This window comes from Oncorhynchus keta, chromosome 10, assembly GCF_023373465.1.
Source record: "Oncorhynchus keta strain PuntledgeMale-10-30-2019 chromosome 10, Oket_V2, whole genome shotgun sequence".
Taxonomy (NCBI): Eukaryota; Metazoa; Chordata; class Actinopteri; order Salmoniformes; family Salmonidae; genus Oncorhynchus; species Oncorhynchus keta.
Window position 1 is genome coordinate 62,082,359 of NC_068430.1, and position 20,881 is coordinate 62,103,239.

The following is a 20,881-nucleotide window of genomic DNA, read 5'->3' on the forward strand; positions in this document are numbered from 1 at the left end:
TATTGAAACACAAATTTGCATTTACAATAGCTGGCTAGGCTAGTCAAACTGTAACATTGGCTAGCTTTCAATAAATTGGCTAAATGGTCTCTCTTCATACGATCAAAACAATTCGTATTGCATGCTGCATATTGCCTATTTTCATCAAGAGGCTGTGTTTACATTGTAGATAGAAGCAGGCCATTGGCTGTCTTCATCACGAGGGGTATATATGGAAGTTCTGATTGGTTCCAAGTTTAGCAGTTAGTTAAATTTGCCTGAGCAGATAGACTTTTTATGGGAAAATATGCAAGAATTAAATGTGCCAACAAATTTTATAGTCATCAAAAGAATGTTTACTGTCATATACAAAAAAATCTGCTCCTCCCTTGACAGGGATTGATCGACTTCACTATTTTCGGCTAAGGCCCACCAACTATCAAGCAAAGATGATCTTGACTGGGAGAGATGTGAGGTGTGGGACATGAAGTCAATTTAATTTGGCTGACAATCAGCCATGTAATCGGCAATATTTTGCCAAATGGTTTTCATATGGTCACAAACAAGGTACTAGGGCAGTGAATGGATGTCGGCTTGAGCTGTAGCTAGCAAGGAAAGTTAGCCTTCAAAGCTGGAAGCTACCGGTATCATCTTGCATTGTAGTGTTCTAGCCTGTACTGGACATTGTTTTGGAAACAGTAATTAGCCATTTCAACATTTCTACATGCCTTGTTACATTATTTAAGTGTGTTAACTTCTGTACATCGTAAGTGGTAATGAAGCCCGGACTCTCAGTGAGTTCAGTGGTTCCTCATGGCAGGCTAGAGGTAGCACTGAGTAAGTGGAGAAGTCAAGGTGATTTCTCGCGCTATAAGGGGACATAAGGGGACATCGGCTGCACTGATAGACAGACTTGATCCTCTCTTAATCAGTACATGTAAGACACATTTACCGAGCTGTTTTTCATGTTATAATATCAAGAAAGTACAGAAGTTTTGGTATTCCGTGCAACACCCGTGTGTGTGTGTGTGTGTGTGTGTGTGTGTGTGTGTGTGTGTGTGTGTGTGTGTGTGTGTGTGTGTGTGTGTGTGTGTGTGTGTGTGTGTGTGTGTGTGTGTGTGTGTGTGTGTGTGTGTGTGTGTGTGGGTGTCTGTTGTTCTTGTGTGTGTTTGTGCATGTGTATATGTTTGTGTGTGCACGTGGGTGTGTACCAATGCATGCATATGTGTGTACACACCAGCAGGGCTATCATTTGGCCGTGGGGCGTGCCGGGCCTGGAGGATCATGGGAAACATTGTGAACTCGGGATGATTCAATTAAACACTGTAAATAATTGAGCTAATGGAGAAACTCTAGCCGGCGACCGCATGGGAGAGCTGACATCATGAGGTGAAGTGAAACCATACACCCCCTCCAACCGGAGACATAGCTGTCTGTCTGTCTTCCGAACAAACCATCCGATCTGATTACTCACACACATGTACATGCGTGCATGCACACACACATACACACACACCCATACACACAGTGGTGTATCCCCATCCTAAGTCAAAATTAAAGTAAAAGGACCGTGTATGATCGGTACACTGACTGAAATAGTAGGGTTTATTTCGGGACGTGAACAGAGGACAGGTCAGGCTCCAGGGATGGAACGCGCTGATCCTCACAAACAACATGAAACACTAACATGAGTCCCATATTAATAAATTATCATTCACTTTATATAATCGCTTTGAAAAGCTTGGTATTTTGAGTCTCTTCTCTCATCCAAATTATTTAAGCTCATATAATATATGATATAATGTAATTATTAAATCAAACTATTTCCCAGAAATCTAAAAGTTTGGATTGATGGAGGCATGGGCTAGAGTAGGGGTATCAAAAATAATTGCCCTGGGGGCCACATTCGGTTTTCACTGGGGTCAGGAGAGGAGAAAAATAATCTTTTTGGATTATTAATGCTCCCTGACTGTCTAACTTTCATCTTGATGTCTGCTAGCAAACTGGACAGAGTGAAGAGGCTATAAAATGTAGGTCCATTAATTTCAAATTGGTTTTAGTCATTTCAATGTCGATTGAGACTGCCCAAAAGTTAAAAAAGAAACAGGGTATTTTTCTCAAACCAATCCCGGGACAGATTTTCAACATACATTCCATCTGAAATTCCCAGTCTTTTGATGGATGTTTCTCCTCACTGGACTGCGCACATGTGATGTGGGAAGCGATGGCCCGGTCATCTGGACTCCACCAAAGCTCCCCTTTAAGTCTGGGGTGACCACCAGAGCCCTTCTTTAATGCGGTGGTTAATCATTGCCATGTGCTAACGGGAGGTCGGAGGGCACGGGAAATTTTAACGCACTCGAGGCAGCCATGAGAAAAAGCATAGAGAGATGGTGGAGGGTGGGAGGGATAGGGTTGACTGTCTGAGAACAAGATATTTTCTGTTTTGTGGAGGAGGGGATGTGAGTGGAAGGCGAATGTGGTTGGGGGGGGCTGGGCTTTGCTGGGATGTAGAGGTCAACCAATGACTTTGACAGAGACCATGTGACAGTCAAATGAAAGGTGTCAAGATCAAAAGAGAGGTGGACCAGTTCAATTCTCTTTCAAAAAAGGTCTTTCAAAAAAGGTCACTGTCCCAACCTTTAAAGTAGGTCTACCTCCTCGGTATGTACTCTACGCTTCTTAAGTGCTCTCTTCTTCTCTTCTCCCTCTTTTTCACAGGAGTGCCGTCATGCTCCCATAAAGCCTCTTTTCTTTTCTTCGCCCATGATCCCGGGTGGTTAACCCCTCTATTCTACCCCCCCCCCTCCCCCTACCACTTAATTTCTACATATCCTAAGCTATTGGACTATTACACATGTTAGACATGTACATTCATTTATATTGGCCACATATGTAGCCTGATGACCCATTTCTATTGGCCACATATGTAGTCCGATGACCCATTTCTATTGGCCACATATGTAGTCCGATGACCCATTTCTATTGGCCACATATGTAGTCCGATGACCCATTTCTATTGGCCACATATGTAGTCCGATGACCCATTTCTATTGGCCACATATGTAGTCCGATGACCCATTTCTATTGGCCACATATGTAGTCCGATGACCCATTTCTATTGGCCACATATGTAGTCCGATGACCCATTTCTATTGGCCATAGTTGGACGCTATTGCTCACATATCACTCTGGATCGAATCATGTCTACACCATTCTGAATCATGTCTACACCATTCTGAATCATGTCTACACCATTCTGAATCATGTCTACACCATTCTGAATCATGTCTACACCATTCTGAATCATGTCTACACCATTCTGAATCATGTCTACACCATTCTGAATCATGTCTACACCATTCTGAATCATGTCTACACCATGCTGAATCATGTCTACACCATTCTGAATCATGTCTACACCATTCTGAATCATGTCTACACCATTCTGAATCATGTATACACCATTTTGAATCATGTCTACACCATTCTGAATCATGTCTACACCATTCTGAATCATGTCTACACCATTCTGAATCATGTCTACACCATTCTGAATCATGTCTACACCATTCTGAATCATGTCTACACTATTCTGAATCATGTCTACACCATTCTGAATCATGTCTACACCATTCTGAATCATGTCTACACCATTCTGAATCATACTTATGGGTATGGTCAAAATGACCTTGCATGCTGAAGGGGGGGATGATACTGGCTCTGCAATATCCTTTTGCAACCTTATACTACAAACCATTTAAAAGCTTTGCATTCCTGTCACCAGGAAATGAACACATGCCCATGACTAAGCTGAACAACATTATATGACCCCAAGCAATATGGCCGCCTCCGTGACTACACAGCCACAACCATGTTTACATTTTTCCCCTGCCAGAAAAAAAGAGCGAAAAACAGTTGCTGGGGAATCCAAACAACAGCTTGGCCTGTGTGTTGAGAAAGCCCAGGGCTCTGTCATAATTTCCTAAACACAGCACCTCTTTAACACCCCTCTAGCACTCCTCCCCCTCCTTTCTCCTGGTACAGCGTGCTAAACTAAAGGTAGCGTGTCTGCCTACATCCTTGACGACGGGAAACTCTGCTAAAAGCTCACAGACAACCTCATTAATCCCCCAAAGACTTAACCCGAAGGAGTGCAGAGATTCACTACAAGTCACTGCATGGTGGGTGTCCCACGACCACGCTAAGGCCCACTCTGGTTTTAAATAGTCATCTACTGATCAGTCTGCTTGTTTGTTTGGTTTACCCACCTCCAGGCAGGCTGGGATAAGCCACCTTTTCAACCAGACTGCTACCTGCCAAGCTTCCCGACACACTTCCTCCTCTTGTGCCCAAATGATTTCCTTTGTTTGATTCCTTCTCGACACAGAGAGAAGGAGAACATTTGTGGACAAAACATTTGTGGACGTCGACCTATACCCAGTCCTCTCAACGCAAAGCAAAGAGGCTTACTTCAAAGAAGACTCCCTCTATTCAACCCTTCCTTCCAAATCTGGCTGATGACCAAACAACAACAAAAATAACATGTTCAATTGCTAAGACAAAAATAATACTATAGCTACATTACATAGCGACAACACGATAGCTATACTTCAAAGAAGAGTGGGACCTCCAAGGCCAATTGGTATGCTGAGAGAAGAGCCTCCATGTAAATGGAAGTCTATCTCTCTCAAAGAGGGTCTAATCATCTGAGGCATCTAAGGCAGAGGCGTCACACTGAGTTGCCATCCCCGGCCATCTGCACAGACAGCGTCGCTGCCAAGGCCTTCCTACGGGCGTGCTTGGCCAGGCAGCCGTGATGCCAGAGAGATAATATAGCTAGTTAGCTTGCTAACCAGGCTACAGCAGACCAGGACGCTATAGCTAGCTAGCACTACTAACCAGGTGCCGCAGAATAGGGCTGGGATTAGATGTATGTTGCCACCCAAGAACAGATCTAGGAACAGCTTACCAGGACCCAATCTTTGATCTGATAGGAGATGGTTCTCCTCAGCATAGATCAGTGCTTAGGAGAACTGTCTCCCTATAGCTCCTGTAGCTGCAGTAGGCTGTTATGGACTAGAGAGCCAAGAAAACAAACAAATACACAGATTGACACTGAAAGTAGCTTTACGTGTTGAGCTGTGCTAGATTGCAATTCCCCAAGTGTAAGAATCTGTATTTTGTACTAAACTACAGCAATGACAGAAAAGCACCTATTGTATACAAGGAATACAATCCTGTTTAGTTAGCAACACTAACTTCTAAGGCCTTGTTTTGTCCACTTTTAAACTTCCCAAATGGCAAAAAACGGGTTGAATCAAAGTTGTTTCCTTGTCATTACGTTGAATCAAGATGGAAAACCGATTGAATTTGAAAAAAGTAATCAATTTAAGGGAATTTTGTTTTTTTCCCACCCAACTTTTAACCTAAATCCAATGATACGGTGAAATGTTTTGTTGATTTCACGTTGAATTCATGTTAGTTGACTGGACGTTGAGCTGACGTCTGTGCCCAGTGGGTTGTGCGTATTGATATAACCTACTCGTAGACTACTACTTTCTTAGTGTCATTCACCCATTACTTCAGATGAAAGTTATCTTGTTTTGGGAAAGTGTGTGTTTCTCTGAGTGTGTGTGTGTGTGTGTTTTAGTGTTTGAGTGAGCGAGTGTGTTTTTCTGTGTGTGTGTGGTGCTGTGAATGTTGTGCTGGAGCAGCAGCTACCCCTATTGAAAGCTGAAGAGTGGTGGGCTATCTGCCTTGGCTCAGCAGCCTCTTCTCTCTCACTGTGCCAAACAGCCCACTCCATCTTTCCCTCTTTTATCAAATCCCTCTAGTCCTCTTTGGCTCCCTCACAGCTCAAACCCTAAACTATATCTCAAGCTCTACAACAAAATGATAATCCTAGAGCTAACTCAGAATATAGAGGTAATTCTAAAATGCTAAATAGCCTAAAAGCTAACTCTTGGTCCTGGAGCTAACTCAGCAAACTTTTGGAGATGAAATGGTAGCCAACTCTCACTGGCCAGAACTCTGTTGCACTCATATCCGTCCAGAGATTCCACTCACCCACAAGGGTGGAGGGAAAGGGAAGGAAACTGTCTGGAGCTGTAGCCAGCCTTCACCGCGGGCGCTTACTTTCCCCTTACTGACCCCAGAGGGAGGGAGTGGTGATTTCAACATGGAGGACTAGTTGGAGCACTGCAGAGAGGGAGACATGGTTCACTTACAGCCGCAGATTAAACCTCCACCGCCAATGCCGATGCCAAGAGCTGAATAGAAAGCTAGCTAACGGGGTCCTGGGGCGCAACACCATGCTAACACAAGCGGTCGTCTTTACCTCTCGCTCTCCCTTCCCTCTCTCTCTCACTTTCCATTCCTTTTCAGTCAGCACTCTCTCCTCCATTCAGACAACCTAAACAGAAAAGTCTCTCTCTTTCTCCACTTGGCTCAGAGAGTTGGCAAGCCTGCCATCCTCTCTCCCTCCTCACTCCATTCCTGGTTCCACTACGTGTTGCTCCCTTGAAAACACATCTAATGACATAGCCTTTGGAATGGGGAGAGCACAGGGTTCATGGAAAATACAGGGTAGGCCTGCCATTTCCAGTTTTATGGGACGTTCCTGGGACGGGATTCAAAACGTTCTGTATTTTATTCCAATAGTAAGAAAGGGGGATTTTTTTCAGTTCCTGTCTCCTGGCCTGTCTCTCTTCTGCTGGATCCAGGGCTGCCAAGACAAACAGAAAAACAGCTGCAGCCAGGGTAAAAATAATTACTTCTCTGTTTGTCCCTGCAAGCTTTCCTTCACTGGAGCCCTTGTGCAAATCTCCACTCAAAAACACTTGGTGTGTGTGTGTGTGTGTGTGTGTGTGTGTGTGTGTGTGTGTGTGTTTGTGTTTGTGTTTGTGTTTGTGTTTGTATGTGTGTGTGTGTGTGTGTGTGTGTGTGTGTGTGTGTGTGTGTGTGTGTGTGTGTGTGTGTGTTTGTGTTTGTGTTTGTGTTTGTGTTTGTATGTGTGTGTGTGTGTGTGTGTGTGTGTGTGTGTGTGTGTGTGTGTGTGTGTGTGTGTGTGTGTGTGTGTGTGTGTGTGTCTTGTGTGTGTGTGTGTGTCTTCATGTGCATGTGAAGAATCAGTAGGAAAGACCTGTGGTCGTGTGTGCATATCTGCCTTATTCAGCTGCTCTGAAATTACCTCTTTTTAAAAAATCCGGTCATGTTTGAACAGCTCTCTCTTTCTCTCGCTCTCTCAACATCCCCCCTCTCTATCTTATCTCTCTCCACCGCTTTAGGGAATACCAACAGTGTTGCCATGGTTACCTCTCTGGTCCAAAACCATGGCAACGGAGGAGTAAGCGCACCATTCCAAGGAAGATGACAGTGCAGAGGAAGATAATTACTTTTGCACTCGCAGACGCAAGTCGCCGTGCCAGGTTTTGTAGTAAATGTGCCGAGTCAGCATGGCTGCGAACGTCATATAGCGACGAGCTCACCGTGCAGCATCATGCACACTGATTGGATTATGGGCCCAAGCATGCTAATTGCCTAGCCTTTATGGAGCGTGCTTAATTATTTGAATACTGCTATGTGCACAGCCAATAAAGGTATACAGTGTGGCTCGTATACCGCACAATAAGCAACTGCAGGGTGTCTCCTGTCTTATTGCCAACCTTAGCACACCCAGGAGAACAGTACAAGTTATTCCCATATAAGTGGTTTTAAGAGAGATATGTAGGAATCAGGCAGTAAAGCATCCCCATTAGTCGGTTCTCTTTGTAAACTCTAAGGTCTTACATAATTCTACTATCTGATTGAAAGATAGTTTTGCAACAACCATTATTTGTACAACATCCCTAAACAGTCTCTGATGTGTGTGTCAATGTCTTCTATCCAAACCTCCAACCCACATCGACATGAGATCTGTCTGAGTCCCAGCTATTGACAAGAGTTCTTGTTTTCTAGGGAATTGCTACAGACATGTATAATGTGGCCTGGGATGACGGCATGGATTAGGAGACCTCCGAACACACACGCACTGGGATCACATACAGTAGGGCTTCCAAAGTAGCTTCCAGGAACGATTGAGTAATGGTAATAATAACCCACCGCCACTAGAAGACGAGCCTCTGGCTGAGCCGCCTCACGTCATGCCCGGGCACCAGCGGCGCTAGATGTCCCTGAGGGGAAAATTCTTCGCCAACCCCCAGGCAGCTGCATGCCAGGTGCAAGCTGCTAAGCCGCTGGCAAGAGAGATGACAGGGCAGACGGATATTCCTCCTACCATGTAAACTGTCCACAGACAAGTGTACACACGTACGCACAACCACATACATGCCAGTGGAGGCTGCTGAGGGGAGGACGGCTCACTTTATTCTGGTCATTATTATGAGTCTCCTCCACAGCCTCCACTGATACATACATAAACACACACACATACACACACACACACGGAAGTATGAAGAAGTACACATGCAATGCATGCGCACATACACACACACACATAGATACATAAATAAGGGAATGAAGGTGTACACACACTTGTTCAAACACACACTTGTACAAACACACATGCACACACACAACCACAGCTTAACTGGAAACCCCCCCAAAAGCACACACACCCTTCCAAAATCCTGTCAACCGGCGACGTGTGGTCAATGACGTCAATCTCTAAGGTCCAGTTATCCCTTTAATAAACTGTAACCACAACAACCGGCCACAGAAATTGTGCAAGGGTGCAGAACTGCTCGGTTGCCATTTAAAGGCAAAGGTACACGTAATACCAGACACAGTATGGTGATGATGTAATCCATGCAAGGATGTGCATGCCTGATGGTTGTATTAATGCAGGTCTGAGCATGTGCCCTCAGAAGCCTAGTAGTCAAGGTGGTATATTTTTGCAGCAGTCTGGATTTGCACATTTAATGCAGCTGACCATCTGTTCTGTTGAGCAGCACTTCTAGGGATTTGCTATCATCTGGGAGATGAGAAGTGCCAACTAAGGCATAGTTTTTCGTAAATGAATTGGTCATAGTGAAAGCAAAATTGTACATGTTTTCTTCCTTGTCAAGATGATTGTGTCACTCACCATGTAGCCTAATGTTCAATATTTCACTTGGCCATTGTTTGCTGCTGTGTGGTCTACCACAGACAGTCAAAATACCTAGAGTTGTAGTTAAATTGTTTCTATATTTGTTACTCTGGGGAATATACTGTTAAATTGTATCATATGTGATCATGAGCCTGCTGCTTCTTTTTTTAATGAACTGCTACTGCCACCTTGTGGCACTTACATTTCAATGCGACCGACTGCTACTTACATTGATTTGAAGAAATCCTAAAACATGTATTGTTTCCCATCTGAGTTCAACAACATTCAACACTTTATATGCACTCAAAATGCATACGTTATCGGAGATATAATGTGATTGGGAATTAACGTTGTATTATTTTTAATCAGGCGGTCAATGCGGACACCCTAGCTGTCAAATTAGTCAGTGGTCCTACTGGTCCTTTTTGCTGGGAACTTGCGCCTGTGTGAGGTCATGTACCGTCTCTGATATAAGCCAAAATTGAAATATTATCTTTGTTAACACAGAAATATCAACCATTTCGGAAGTGATGATGGGCGGTAAATCGAGCACGATAGCCGCCGGTGTTTGCGGGGCTCTGTTCGTCGGCTACTGCATCTACTTCGACAGGAAAAGACGGAGTGACCCCAACTTCAAGAACAGGCTGCGAGAACGTGAGTGTTGTCTGCGTCCTGTACACCCCACACAGGTCTATGTTTGGGAGAGGTGCAACAAAATGCCCGAGCCAGGCCGAACTCGTTTAACTATTCCCAATTAGCGAAGTATAGAAGCTTGAATGGTAACGTTAATCGTTTGTGCAATAGATCTGATTCATTCATTCATTCATTGTCAACGCACTGCTAACCCCCAAAACCCTGCACTTAACTAGCCAGTGCTGACGTTAGCTCCTAGCAGAGGAACGCCCAACTCTGTTCTCTTAGGAGTTGAGCGTTTCTCAGATAACTAGCTTCTATATCATGTATTAATGTACTTCCTACTCACAAGCGTTCTGTTAGTTGAATTCAGACATGGAAAACTGCACCTACCCTGATTCATTCATTGGTAGTGTTTTGAACTGTTATGTAACCTAAACTAACCATTCCAAGCTACTAGCCATATCAGACAGAGCTTGCCAAGCAGGATTAAAAGCAACCTGGATATCCCTAATGTTAATCTATCCAGGCCTACCGCTCATTTAAGGCCGTGGGTTGTTGGTATGAAGAAGCTGACAATGCGCCTTAAGTGCATTAGACTGCGAACTTTAATGATGAGACTGCATAACTCATAAGGGGGTCTAAAATAAATGAGTGGGAATGGCCACACCTCCACACACTACATCATGGCAGCTCTGCCTTGTCTTCTACCCAGAATCCCTTACTCCAATAGAGCTACGAATTAGAATACAAATATGGATGCATGTCACAAATCCTTTTGGTTGTCAGTTGGCCACAATGCTTTATACACCTGCTTTATTGCAATTGAATGAGCCATGTTCCTCTGTTAGCCTTTTTGTCATTCACCTTCCACTGTGGTAGTTCATCACCCTATCAGGAAAAAAAACTAAGATTGTTTGGATAGTTGTCACTTGCTACTTCGCGGCTACACTTATTTCCTGATTCTGACCAGGGTAAACCACTTTATCAAGGGATATCAGAAGGGGTGGGGATTATATTGGAGCTTTGTTCAAGACTGAAGCTGTACTTCAGGGTGTCAATTTAGGATGTTCATGTGACTTCCTAATCATAGTCTTTCATTGTAGGATTGCCAGAGAAACTAAGACGTCTTAAGTACAAACAGGAACAATCCCCAAAGCTATTTATATTAACAGTGATTGTGTTACCTCTGCCCCAGGGAGGAGAAATCAGGCAGCTGCAAAACAAGGGACAGGACTGTCGAAGGTGAGTAAAATCCCTTCAAGGTAATATTTAAATTCTTCCTCAATGAACACATGTCTAAAGAAGTAATGTATAGTACACGTCAGATGATACCATGTGGGAAATATTCTCCAGTGAAATAAATAAGAGACGCTCTTCACTGGCATGTATTGGGACACCGCAAGGTGATGGCTGGGTAGGACTGTTTTGAGACTGGAATTAGTGCATGGACGAAACCTTTTTGTCTGTACAGTGGTACCAAATTTCTGTCAACACAACTGTATAGCTCCCCAATAGAAACTGACCGACTTGACTACTCTTCCCTTAAGGCCCATATACTGGACTCGCACGAGAATGGCTTGTTCGCCACAGAACCATTGTTTTTCCAATGGAGGAAGTGCAAACCCAGCAAGAACTGCTGTGCGCTAAGAGTTCACTTAAATTGAACTCTAACCTTGACCCTGATGAAGTGGCACGCCTCTGTGGATTGCCCGACTCATTTGAATAGACCTTTTATTTCTCCTGGAGAATAGGCCACCGACAACAGATTTTCCACCAGTACATTACGTTTTAGTTATTCCTTGACCTATGTAAAGTAGTGTGTGTTGTGGGACTCTTGCAGCTCCCAGACCTGAAGGATGCAGAGGCGGTCCAGAAGTTCTTTCTGGAGGAGATTCAGCTGGGAGAGGAGCTGTTGGCTCAGGGTAAACCAGTCTTACATTGACATCACTTGGTCTGTGTGTGGTGCACTATTCCCCATATAGTGCACTGTTCTCCATATAATGCACTACCTAATTTACTTGTGACCAGAGTAACGACACTGTTCTCCATGTGATGTACTACTCGTTTTGTCGATCTAAACCTCTCTGCACTTGGTGTTCCGGTATAGGTGACTACGAGAACGGCGTGGAGCATCTGACCAACGCCATCGCCGTGTGCGGCCAGCCCCAGCAGCTTCTCCAGGTGCTGCAGCAGACCCTCCCGCCACCTGTCTTCCAGATGCTACTCACCAAACTGCCCACCATCAGCCAGGTACAGTCCTTTTCTCCACTTCAAGGTCATTTAGACACTCCTACCCTGGGCTGTGTACTCCAAATCTGTCTCAAACTGTTTGAACAACACAGCCTGTCCACTTTATTTAGATATCGAAATCAAGAGGCCTACCTGGATAAACCGATGCTTATCTCAGAATGAGAACGAGTTACCAATTCCTAATATAAATTTGTATTTTTATGCAACATTGCATAAGGCTGTGACTAAAATGCTGCTAGTGGTGCCGCAATGCCGCGCCCGACAAACTGAGCATGACGTTTCCACAATCATGTTCATTGATACTCTCGTTTTAGTGGGGTCTGTTCTACATGTTGATAGTTGAGACATAAAAAGGGTATCATCAGAAAGGTTAAGTCCTCGTCTCTTACAGTAAAATAGTGTAAGCGTTTCCGTGTCCATGTGAACGATTTTATACGTTTTTTTTAACTGCTTGTCAGAGGAAGTTATCGTTCGTTGTGAGTGGCGGGGGGAGGGGCTTGTCTGTGTGCTAGTGGGAAGGTGCACAGTGCACGCACACAAGGAGCGAAGGAGACGAGACTGAACGCTAATAAAAACTGATTCTTGCGATACAGGCATTTGAACATTGTGCTAAAACAAATTTGAATTCATTAGTAATCGCCCAGCCCTTAAACCATTTGTATAATCTGCTAGACAGAAGTCAAATCTGATTCAAGAATGAGTTTAGGTGACAAACATGTCAGGACTTTGGTAGAGCTGTAGGTGCCTCCCAGTAGTTCCAGCATTATTTTTTAATAAAGCTTGAGGTGAAAGCAGTATGGTGGTCTTTCTAACCTAATGAAAGGCACCCACCACACTGTTTAACCATCTTCAGTCCTTTCATGTCTCAACCAGAGTAGGAGTACTGATTTTAGGATCTGTTTTTACCTTGAGTAAGAACATGGACAGAAGGGACCTGAGCCCGTATTCATATAGCACCTGAGTAGATGCTTTTTGAATACGGGGCCTGACCCTAGATCAGTACTCCTGAGACTCTGATTATTTACCCATATCATCAATGCTTAAGAAATGTTTCATTTCCTCTTCATGTTTATGGATTTAGAATTTCCCTCTTTCCTGCAGCGTATTGTGAGCGCACAAGGTAGCTTGAATGAAGACGACTTAGAATGAGGATCGTCGATGGAAGTTTCCCCTCGGAACACTCTTCTTCTGGACCCTCCTATAACAGGAGTAGGGTGAAGTTGCCCCTAGATGCTGATCTTGGGTCAGTTATGTATTTTCCCCACTAATGGTTAAGGTGATCCTAGATCGGTACTCAGGGGAAAGTTCATCCCGGAGCTCTTATAACCCCTTATCCTGACTTGTATAGAAAATTGGTAAAACTTTTTTTTTTTTTACTCACTTGAAGGTATTCTTTTGCTTCTGTCCAAATGAAAAACATGAACCCGTCCAATTACCACACGTTGTGTGTTACTATTGGTCGCATCAGATTGCCATCTTTTGATTTGCAGCAATGGTAACCAATCAAATGCCTATTGGACCCATTTTATTGGATTCATATGCAGTTAGTGTTTTGCTTCTCTTACAGTTTCTCTGAAAGGTATAGCAAAACATTTCTCAGCATTTACAATACCATCCCTGCAACTACCCCCATGTTTACACAGCTCTGGGACCATATGTATTAAGCTTCTTGAATAGGTGTGCTGATCTAGGATCAGGTGCTCCCCCCTGCCCATGCAGTCTTGTTCATTGTGATCTGAAAGGAAACTGATCTTTAAAAATAATTCCTACTGAGGCTTGATACATATAGCCCCTGTACTACAACCTCTTTCTACAAACTTCTTAGTCTTTCAATTTCCTTGTTCCTACATGTGATCTGTCTCAACGCTGTTGTATAAGTTATTGTTTTGTTTTCAGTCTGACATGGATACTTTAAAGTGATTGAATGTTCTGTTAGGTCATTAAGGTTGTTCCTCTTTGTAAGAAATCTAAATAAAAAGGTAAATGACAACACCTTTGCTTCTAATATTTTATTTAGTCTTTATGTCTAGAATAGTTCATGAATGTTTAACCTTACCATTAGGTGGGATTGACATACATATTCGGTGGGACAGCCCCAACCTAAAAAACAACCATGTTTCAACTGGAAATGTGGGAGGGCCTGGATGTTACGTCAGGAACGTTTTACAACAAATTTTCTGCTTTAACGATGCATCACAAAGCACAGACCATCAAATGTGTACAACCTGATTCCTTTTCCTCGGTTTGAGTTTCTTCTTCAGTGCTTTCGCCTTTGCTTTTTTGCTGTTTGGGTCGGCCATCTCACCTTTGAAGGAAGAGGGGCCTGTGGTGGCTTTCTGTGCCTCGCCTGGACTTTTCTTGAATGGCTTCCCCATCGATTTCATTTGAGGCCCCTTCCCTTGCGGCCTCCCGGAAGATTTGTTTTGGGGAACGCCCTGGCCCGGTCTCCCCTTAAATCCTCCTTTGGTAGGCTCCTTCCCTGCACCCTTAGTTTCTCTTTCTTTCCCTCTAGGCCCTCTGTGCACCACCTTCTTCTCTTTCTCCTTCTTCACTGACCTCTTCACCCGGACCGACCTCCCGAGGAGTTTGGAGCCGTCTAGTTTCAAGGCCAGCTGGACAGCATCGATGCTCTACAACAACATTAGCAGTTAGAGATGATGCAGGGGTGTAGTTAGAAAAGAGGTTTCATAAGACTAAGTAGTAGTCTAAACCCAAACTGTGTGCATGCAAAGTATTGGCTGCAGTATGAGACTTGGCCAGCTCAGTAGTGAGAAGAAGCGTTTTGAAATGCATACATAACGTCTCTGAGCGAGTCTGGTGCATATGAAATATTTCCTCACCTGGAATAAGATGTAGCCGAAGCCCTTGCCCATTCCAGAGTTCTTGTCCCGCACCAACCGCACCCCCTCCACCTTGCCACACTCCTCAAAGTGCTGTCGCACTGGCAATTCGTTTATATCTGCAAGGTAATACCATATATATGAACCCAATAACCTGCATGTTATTGGTTTCCTTTTGAATGACAAGTTCACAGGAAAGTAAACCCTCTTATTACTCACCGAATGGTAGATTGCCAATGAATATTGACCTCTTGTGATCGTGCTGAAATACAAAACAATTCTATTCAATAGACGTCACAGCATCCTTGCTCAAACAAGTTTATACAAAATCCAAAGATTAAGCAAATGTATGACCTTAACTGTCAGCAAGTACATTCAAGTATACCGGTCTTAACGCTTGGTGTGCTCTTTTTAAAATATCCAATGTCATGGGACACGCTTACCGATGAACTTTTGGAGACCCTGTCCACCCGGATGTGAAAGCTTTTCTCAATCTCCATGCCGTTCCTGCAACATTTAAAGACGACCAATGAGGAACTTTGTTCTAGTATGCAGATGTTTTTTTTGGTTTTTTTTGACATCACGATTTCGCAGGTGCGCTCACATCTTTCAAATTTCTGAAGGGAAATGTAATAGAGCATCTGACGCAATTAAGCAAGACTTCAGCTCTGCGTTTACCAGATTATGATAACTTAAAACAGTCACGCTAAAATTAAAGTTGAATGCTTGTCAGGGACTACCTTTCCAATGCCTTCTCGGCTCCTTCCTCAGCTTCGAACACCACGTAGGCATTGATGCTCTGCTTCTTTGGGTGAACCTTACGTCTGGAAAGGAAAAGCAACAGCAAAAAGTACTTGAATACATGCGTCATGTTACCACGGATAAACTCCCATTCAATCAGTGTTAGCATTTCTCATGGTTAAAAATTCAGGGGAACTTACTGAATAGCTGCTACTTTGCGTGACATAGATGGATCCTCTCTTACCTGCAAGGAAAATGCCAAGTTTTAGCTTCACCGATCAGGTTTGAGGCTTCAGAAAGTGTTGTATCATCTTTCATCCATTACTATGAAGCTTTCAGGAAGCTCAACCCTAGTGGAAATGAGCACTCATATTGTCTGATGGGTATTAGATTAATCTAATACAGTGAATGGAGTACTTACTACAGATCGAAATCGAATGCTTTCAATGGCTCCCTGATCCTTGAAGACAAGCTGTAGTGTCTGAAAAACCAAACAGAGAAACAACGAGGCATATTTGTATTTTCACATGAGATGTAAACCCAGGTCTGCTTTCGACATGCCTAATCAATGAGGTTATGGTCACTGTTTAACGACTGGGGCTGCTGTTACCTTCTTTGTGCAGCTGGCAGGAAGGTTGCCGACAAACACTGTTCGTTTCTGCTTTACCCTCTCCGCCGCCATTTGGGCTCCAGTCCTCTGTTTTTTTGTCTGCCTTTCCTCCTCCTCTGTCGCACCCCCTTCTTCCATCTCAACAGCTTTCCTTTTAGTCTTCTTGGGCATCTTTGGGACCTGTTCATCTTCGTCAGCATTTTGTAACGCACTTTCTCTGAAAGTGAGAGAGAGCTTTAACTATCAATCTACACCTCGTGCATATTCTTTTGCATGTCAATTACTTTTTTAATCGCTCACCTGTTTTCTAGATTTAGGTCTGCAGCCGATTTGTCCTTTGCAGCTTTCTTCGTTTGTTTCTGGTTGTTCGGGACTTTTGTGACTGCGCCTTCCTTCACCTCCACGCTCCTCGGTTCAGGCTATGAAGGGAAGAAAAAGTTACATTATAATTTCACTCAGTTGGCAAACACAGAAGACTCTAGCAAGGGTACATGACTCAGGCCCTCAAGCTATGTAGTCCTGTTGGTTTCCCAGATAATACCTCCCCATTACATCCCTACTGGACACTGATCATCATTTTGAAACGGAAAGCGAAAGTGTGTGTTTCTTAGTGGACAGGTAGAAACGCTGTTTCACATTTATTTGAAAAACCTTTTCTCTACTGAACATGGCCTTGGTATCCTGGAAAACAAAAATTAGCTGGGCTACAGCATTAAAAGACCTGAGCTGTGCATCCTTTCCTTGGGACTTATGGCCTTACCTTAGGAGCAGGAACAAAGAACAGTGTGTCAACTACTGGCGCAGCTTGGAACAAGGCAGATAAAGATCCCGAACTGGATGCAGACTCCTTTGGAAACAAGCTGCCTGACACTGATCCCACTACATAGTCCATGGACTGTTTGTCCACAGATGGCCCCTCACTAAGGAAAAACAAGTAACATTGTTAGTTAGACTCATGAGATACTGCAGCAGTTCACTACCACAGTGCTGCATTAGGTAGCTAGATGTGCATGGATGCCAAGGTGCGTGTAATATTTATTGCTACAAAAAGACATTTTCATAAGCATTTCCTGAACATCCATAGAGGTAACACACAATCAAAAGGTAGGATATCCAGTGCCATTGAGATACTAAAACGAATTGGTTGCTGACTAGAAGCAACTTATGGAAGAAAAATATAAAACGCAACATGAAACAATTTGAATGATTTTACTGAGTTACACTTCATATGATAGTCAATTTAAATAAGTAAATTAGGCCCTACTCTACGGATTTCATGACTGGGACTACAGATATGCATATGTTGGTGACAGGTAGGACCGTAGATCAGAATACCAGTCAGTATTTGGTGTGACCACCATTTACCTCATACAACGTGACATCTCCTTTGCATAGAGTTGATCAGGCTGTTGAAAGTGGCCTGTGGAATGTTGTCCCACTCTTAAATGGCTGTGCGAAGTTGCTGAATATAGCGGGACCTGGAAACAAGCTGTCGTACACGTAGATCCAGAGCATCCCAAACATGCTCAACGGGTGACATGTCTGAGTATGTAAGCCATGGAACTGGACATTTTCTGCGTCCAGGAATTGTGTACAGAGCCTTGGAGACATGGTGCCGCACATTATCATGCTGAAACATGGTGTTGGTGACTGATTAATGTCACCACGACGAGAGGCCAATTGTCGTATCTCTGTGCATTCAAATTACCATCGATAAAATGCAATTGTGTTCATTGTCCGTAGTTTATGCCTGCCCATACAGTACCACAACCCCACCATGGGGCACTCTGTTCACAATGTCGACATCAACAAAATGCTCTCCCACATGATGCTGTACACGTGGTCTGCACTTGTGAGGGTGGTTGGATGTGCTACCAAATTCTGTAAAACGACGTTGAATGAGGCTTATGATAGAGAAATTAACATTCAATTCTCTGGCAACAGCTCTGGATATTCCTGCAGTCCGAATGCCAATTGTCTATAATAGAGTGGCAAGCACAGTCACCGGATCTCAACCCTATTGAGCTGTTGTGGGAGGCAACTTGACCATATGGTACGTAAGAAGTGTCCATCAAGCCAATCCAATTTGTGGGAGGTGCTTCAGGAAGCATGGGGTGAAATCTCTTCAGATTACCTCAACAAATTGACAACTAGAATGCTAAAGGCCTGCAAGGCTGTAATTGCTGCAAATTGAGGATTCTTTGACAAAAGCAAAGTTTGAAGGACACTATTATTTCAATTAAAATTAATTATTTATAACCTTGTCAACGTCTTGGCTATATTACCTATTCATTTTGCAACTAATTTCATGTATGATTTCATGGAAAACAAGGGCATTTCTATGTGACTCCAAACTTTTGAATGTTAGTGTATTTAGCAGATGTTATTGCGGGTGTAGCGAAATGCTTGTGTTCCTAGCTCCAACAGTGCAGTAGTATCTAACAATTCACAACTATATTTTATTTCATTTAACTAGGCAAGTCAGTTAAGAACAAATTATTATTATTTACAATGGCGGCCTACCAAAAAGCGAAAGACCTGTGGGGACGGGGGATTAAAAATAAATTAAACAAAAATATAGGACAACACACAACACGACAAGAGAGACAACACTACATGAAGAGTGACCTACAACGTAGTATGGTAGCAACACAACAAGATAGCAGCACAAAACATGGTACAAACATTATTGGGCACAGACAACAGCAAAAGTCAAGAAGGTAGAGTGAACAATACATCACACAAAGCAGCCACAACTGTCAGTAAGAGTGTCCATGATTGAGTCTTTGAATGAAGAGATTGAGATTAAACGGTCCAGTTTGAATGTTTGTTGCAGCTCGTTCCAGTCGCTAGCTGCGGCAAACTGCAAAGACGAGCAACACAAGGACGTGTACGCTTTGGGAACCTTTAACAAAATGTGACTGGCAGAACGGGTGTTGAATTTGAAGGAAGACGGCTGCAGTTGAAATCTCAGATGAGGTGAGTGAGGCCTAAGGAGGGTTTTATAAATAAGCATCAACCACTGGGCCTTGCGATGGGTATACCGTGATGACCAGTTTACAGAGGAGTATAGAGTGCAGTGATGTGTCCTTTGCATTGGTGGCAAATCTGATAGCCGAATGGTGAAGAATATCTAGCCGCTCGAGAGCACCCTTCCCTGCCGAGTGGCATTCTTCTTAGCAAACCACATGACCTTTGCTTTGGAGGTGTTCAGAACAAGGTTAAGGGCAGAGAAAGCTTGTTGGACACTAAGAAAGCTTTATTGTAGAGTGTTTAACACAAAATCCAAGGAGCAGCTTCCTACTGCCTGAGCTATGTTGTTGATGTCAATTGAGAAAAGTGTGGAGCCTAGGATCGAGACTTGGGGTACACTGCACTCTTTGAGAGGTAGTTAGCAAACCAGGCCAAACACCCCTCAAAGACACCAATACTCCTTAGCGGCCCACAAGAATGGACTACCGAATGGACTTCCTGTGACATTGGGTGCTGTAGCTGTCCTGGAGGGCAGGTAGTTTGCCCCTGGTGATGCGTTGGGCAGTTGTCGTACCAGGCAGTGATACAGCCCGACAGGATGCTTTCAATTGGGCGTCTGTAAAAGTTTGAGGGTTTTAGGGGTCAAGCCAAATCTCTTCAGCCTCCTGAGGTTGAAGAGGCACTGTTGCACCTTCTTCACCACACTGTCTGTGTGTGTGGACCATTTCAGATCATCAGTGATGTGTACGCCGAGGAACCTGAAGCTTTCCACCTTCTCCACTGCGGTCCCATCGATGTGGATAGGGGCGTGCTCCCTCTGCTGTTTCCTGAAGTCCACAATCAGCTCCTTTGTTTTGTTGACATTGAGTGAGGTTATTTTCCTGGCACCACTCTCCCAGGGCCCCCACTTCCTCCCTGTAGGCGGTCTCATCATTGTTAGTTATCAGGCCTACTACTCTTGTGTTGTCTGCAAACTTGATGATTGAGTTGGAGGTGTGCGTGGCCATGCAGTCATGGGTGAACAGGGAGTACAGGAGGGGGCTGAGCATGCACCCTTGTTGGGCCCATGTGTTGAGGATCAGCGTCTGGGCTGGCAGCCCTGCGAGGGTTAACACGCTTAAATGTCTTACTCATGTCGGGAGAGCCCACAGTCCTTCGTGCACAAATTTGTGCACAATATTTGAGAGAAATATGTTTGTGAATATGGAACATTTCTGGGATCATATTTCAGCTCATGAAACATGGGACCAACACTTTACATGTTGCGATTAAATGTTAGTTCAGTGTAATACACAGTGTGAGTTTCCCCAACTACCTTGTATTTCCAACAATGTACAAATTTAACATAATTATTATTAACGTTAGTTACATGCGGACACTCGTGGAATGGAGACTAACCTCTTTCCAGAAAGTTTATTTTTCATGGTCAGTTCTCGATGGTCGATCCCAGCTGGTTTGAATGATGAGACAATCTTATAAAAACGTGCTTTTAAGCATGGAAATAATTAATCAAATAAGTTGACGGAAGTTATAATGAACACATCTCATTAGAACTATTTGTTGATTCCAAAAAGAACTGTAGCTATTTACTCACGCTTTACTCAACGAAGGCCTGTCCTTCACCTAATTATATCCTACTATGCACAACGCAATTGTAAACGGTTCCTAGCTGTATCATACGGGTGGGCTTTCATCCAGTGATCTAAATATAGATGCATTGATTGTTACCTGATTATAACGATGATAGATATTTAAATAATTATA

At 43.6% G+C, this 20,881-nt stretch overlaps 2 protein-coding genes across 3 annotated transcripts; one reads left to right on the plus strand and one right to left on the minus strand.

The window, feature by feature from the left end:
- Window positions 1-9,477: 9,477 nt before the first annotated feature.
- Window positions 9,478-13,945, plus strand: LOC118389141 (mitochondrial import receptor subunit TOM20 homolog). Its single transcript, XM_035778934.2, has 5 exons — window positions 9,478-9,721; window positions 10,899-10,945; window positions 11,544-11,625; window positions 11,811-11,953; window positions 13,055-13,945. Exons 1-5 carry the CDS (start codon window positions 9,598-9,600, stop codon window positions 13,100-13,102), a joined length of 444 nt encoding a protein of 147 aa, XP_035634827.1. The 5' UTR covers window positions 9,478-9,597; the 3' UTR covers window positions 13,103-13,945.
- Window positions 13,946-13,947: 2 nt separating this feature from the next.
- rbm34 (RNA binding motif protein 34) lies at window positions 13,948-20,804 on the minus strand. 2 transcript variants are annotated; one of them, XM_052527456.1, is made up of 12 exons: window positions 20,712-20,804; window positions 20,516-20,567; window positions 16,905-17,064; window positions 16,445-16,563; window positions 16,145-16,361; window positions 15,956-16,015; window positions 15,735-15,778; window positions 15,534-15,617; window positions 15,237-15,300; window positions 15,013-15,055; window positions 14,794-14,912; window positions 13,948-14,583 (listed from the first exon to the last, which is right to left on the minus strand). In XM_052527456.1, exons 2-12 carry the CDS (start codon window positions 20,539-20,541, stop codon window positions 14,164-14,166), a joined length of 1,356 nt encoding a protein of 451 aa, XP_052383416.1. In that variant the 5' UTR covers window positions 20,542-20,567; window positions 20,712-20,804; the 3' UTR covers window positions 13,948-14,163. The 2 variants fall into 2 exon arrangements, with proteins under 2 accessions (XP_052383416.1, XP_035634825.1); XM_035778932.2 differs by having other exon boundaries at window positions 20,516-20,721.
- Between the last annotated feature and the right edge of the window lie 77 nt (window positions 20,805-20,881).

Bases quoted from the DNA above. Each gene is read 5' to 3' on its own strand.
- rbm34 (XM_052527456.1), bottom strand. From the start codon at position 20,541: ATGAAAAATAAACTTTCTGGAAAGAG. The intron at 15,779-15,955 runs GTAAGTACTCCA...TTTTCCTTGCAG, and splicing joins GCATTCGATTTCGATCTGTA to GTAAGAGAGGATCCATCTAT. The intron at 14,584-14,793 runs GTGAGGAAATAT...ATGTTGTTGTAG, and splicing joins TCGGCTACATCTTATTCCAG to AGCATCGATGCTGTCCAGCT.
- LOC118389141 (XM_035778934.2), top strand. From the start codon at position 9,598: ATGATGGGCGGTAAATCGAGCACGATAGCCGCCGGTGTTTGCGGGGCT. The intron at 10,946-11,543 runs GTGAGTAAAATC...GGACTCTTGCAG, and splicing joins AAGGGACAGGACTGTCGAAG to CTCCCAGACCTGAAGGATGC. The intron at 11,954-13,054 runs GTACAGTCCTTT...TCTTTCCTGCAG, and splicing joins AACTGCCCACCATCAGCCAG to CGTATTGTGAGCGCACAAGG.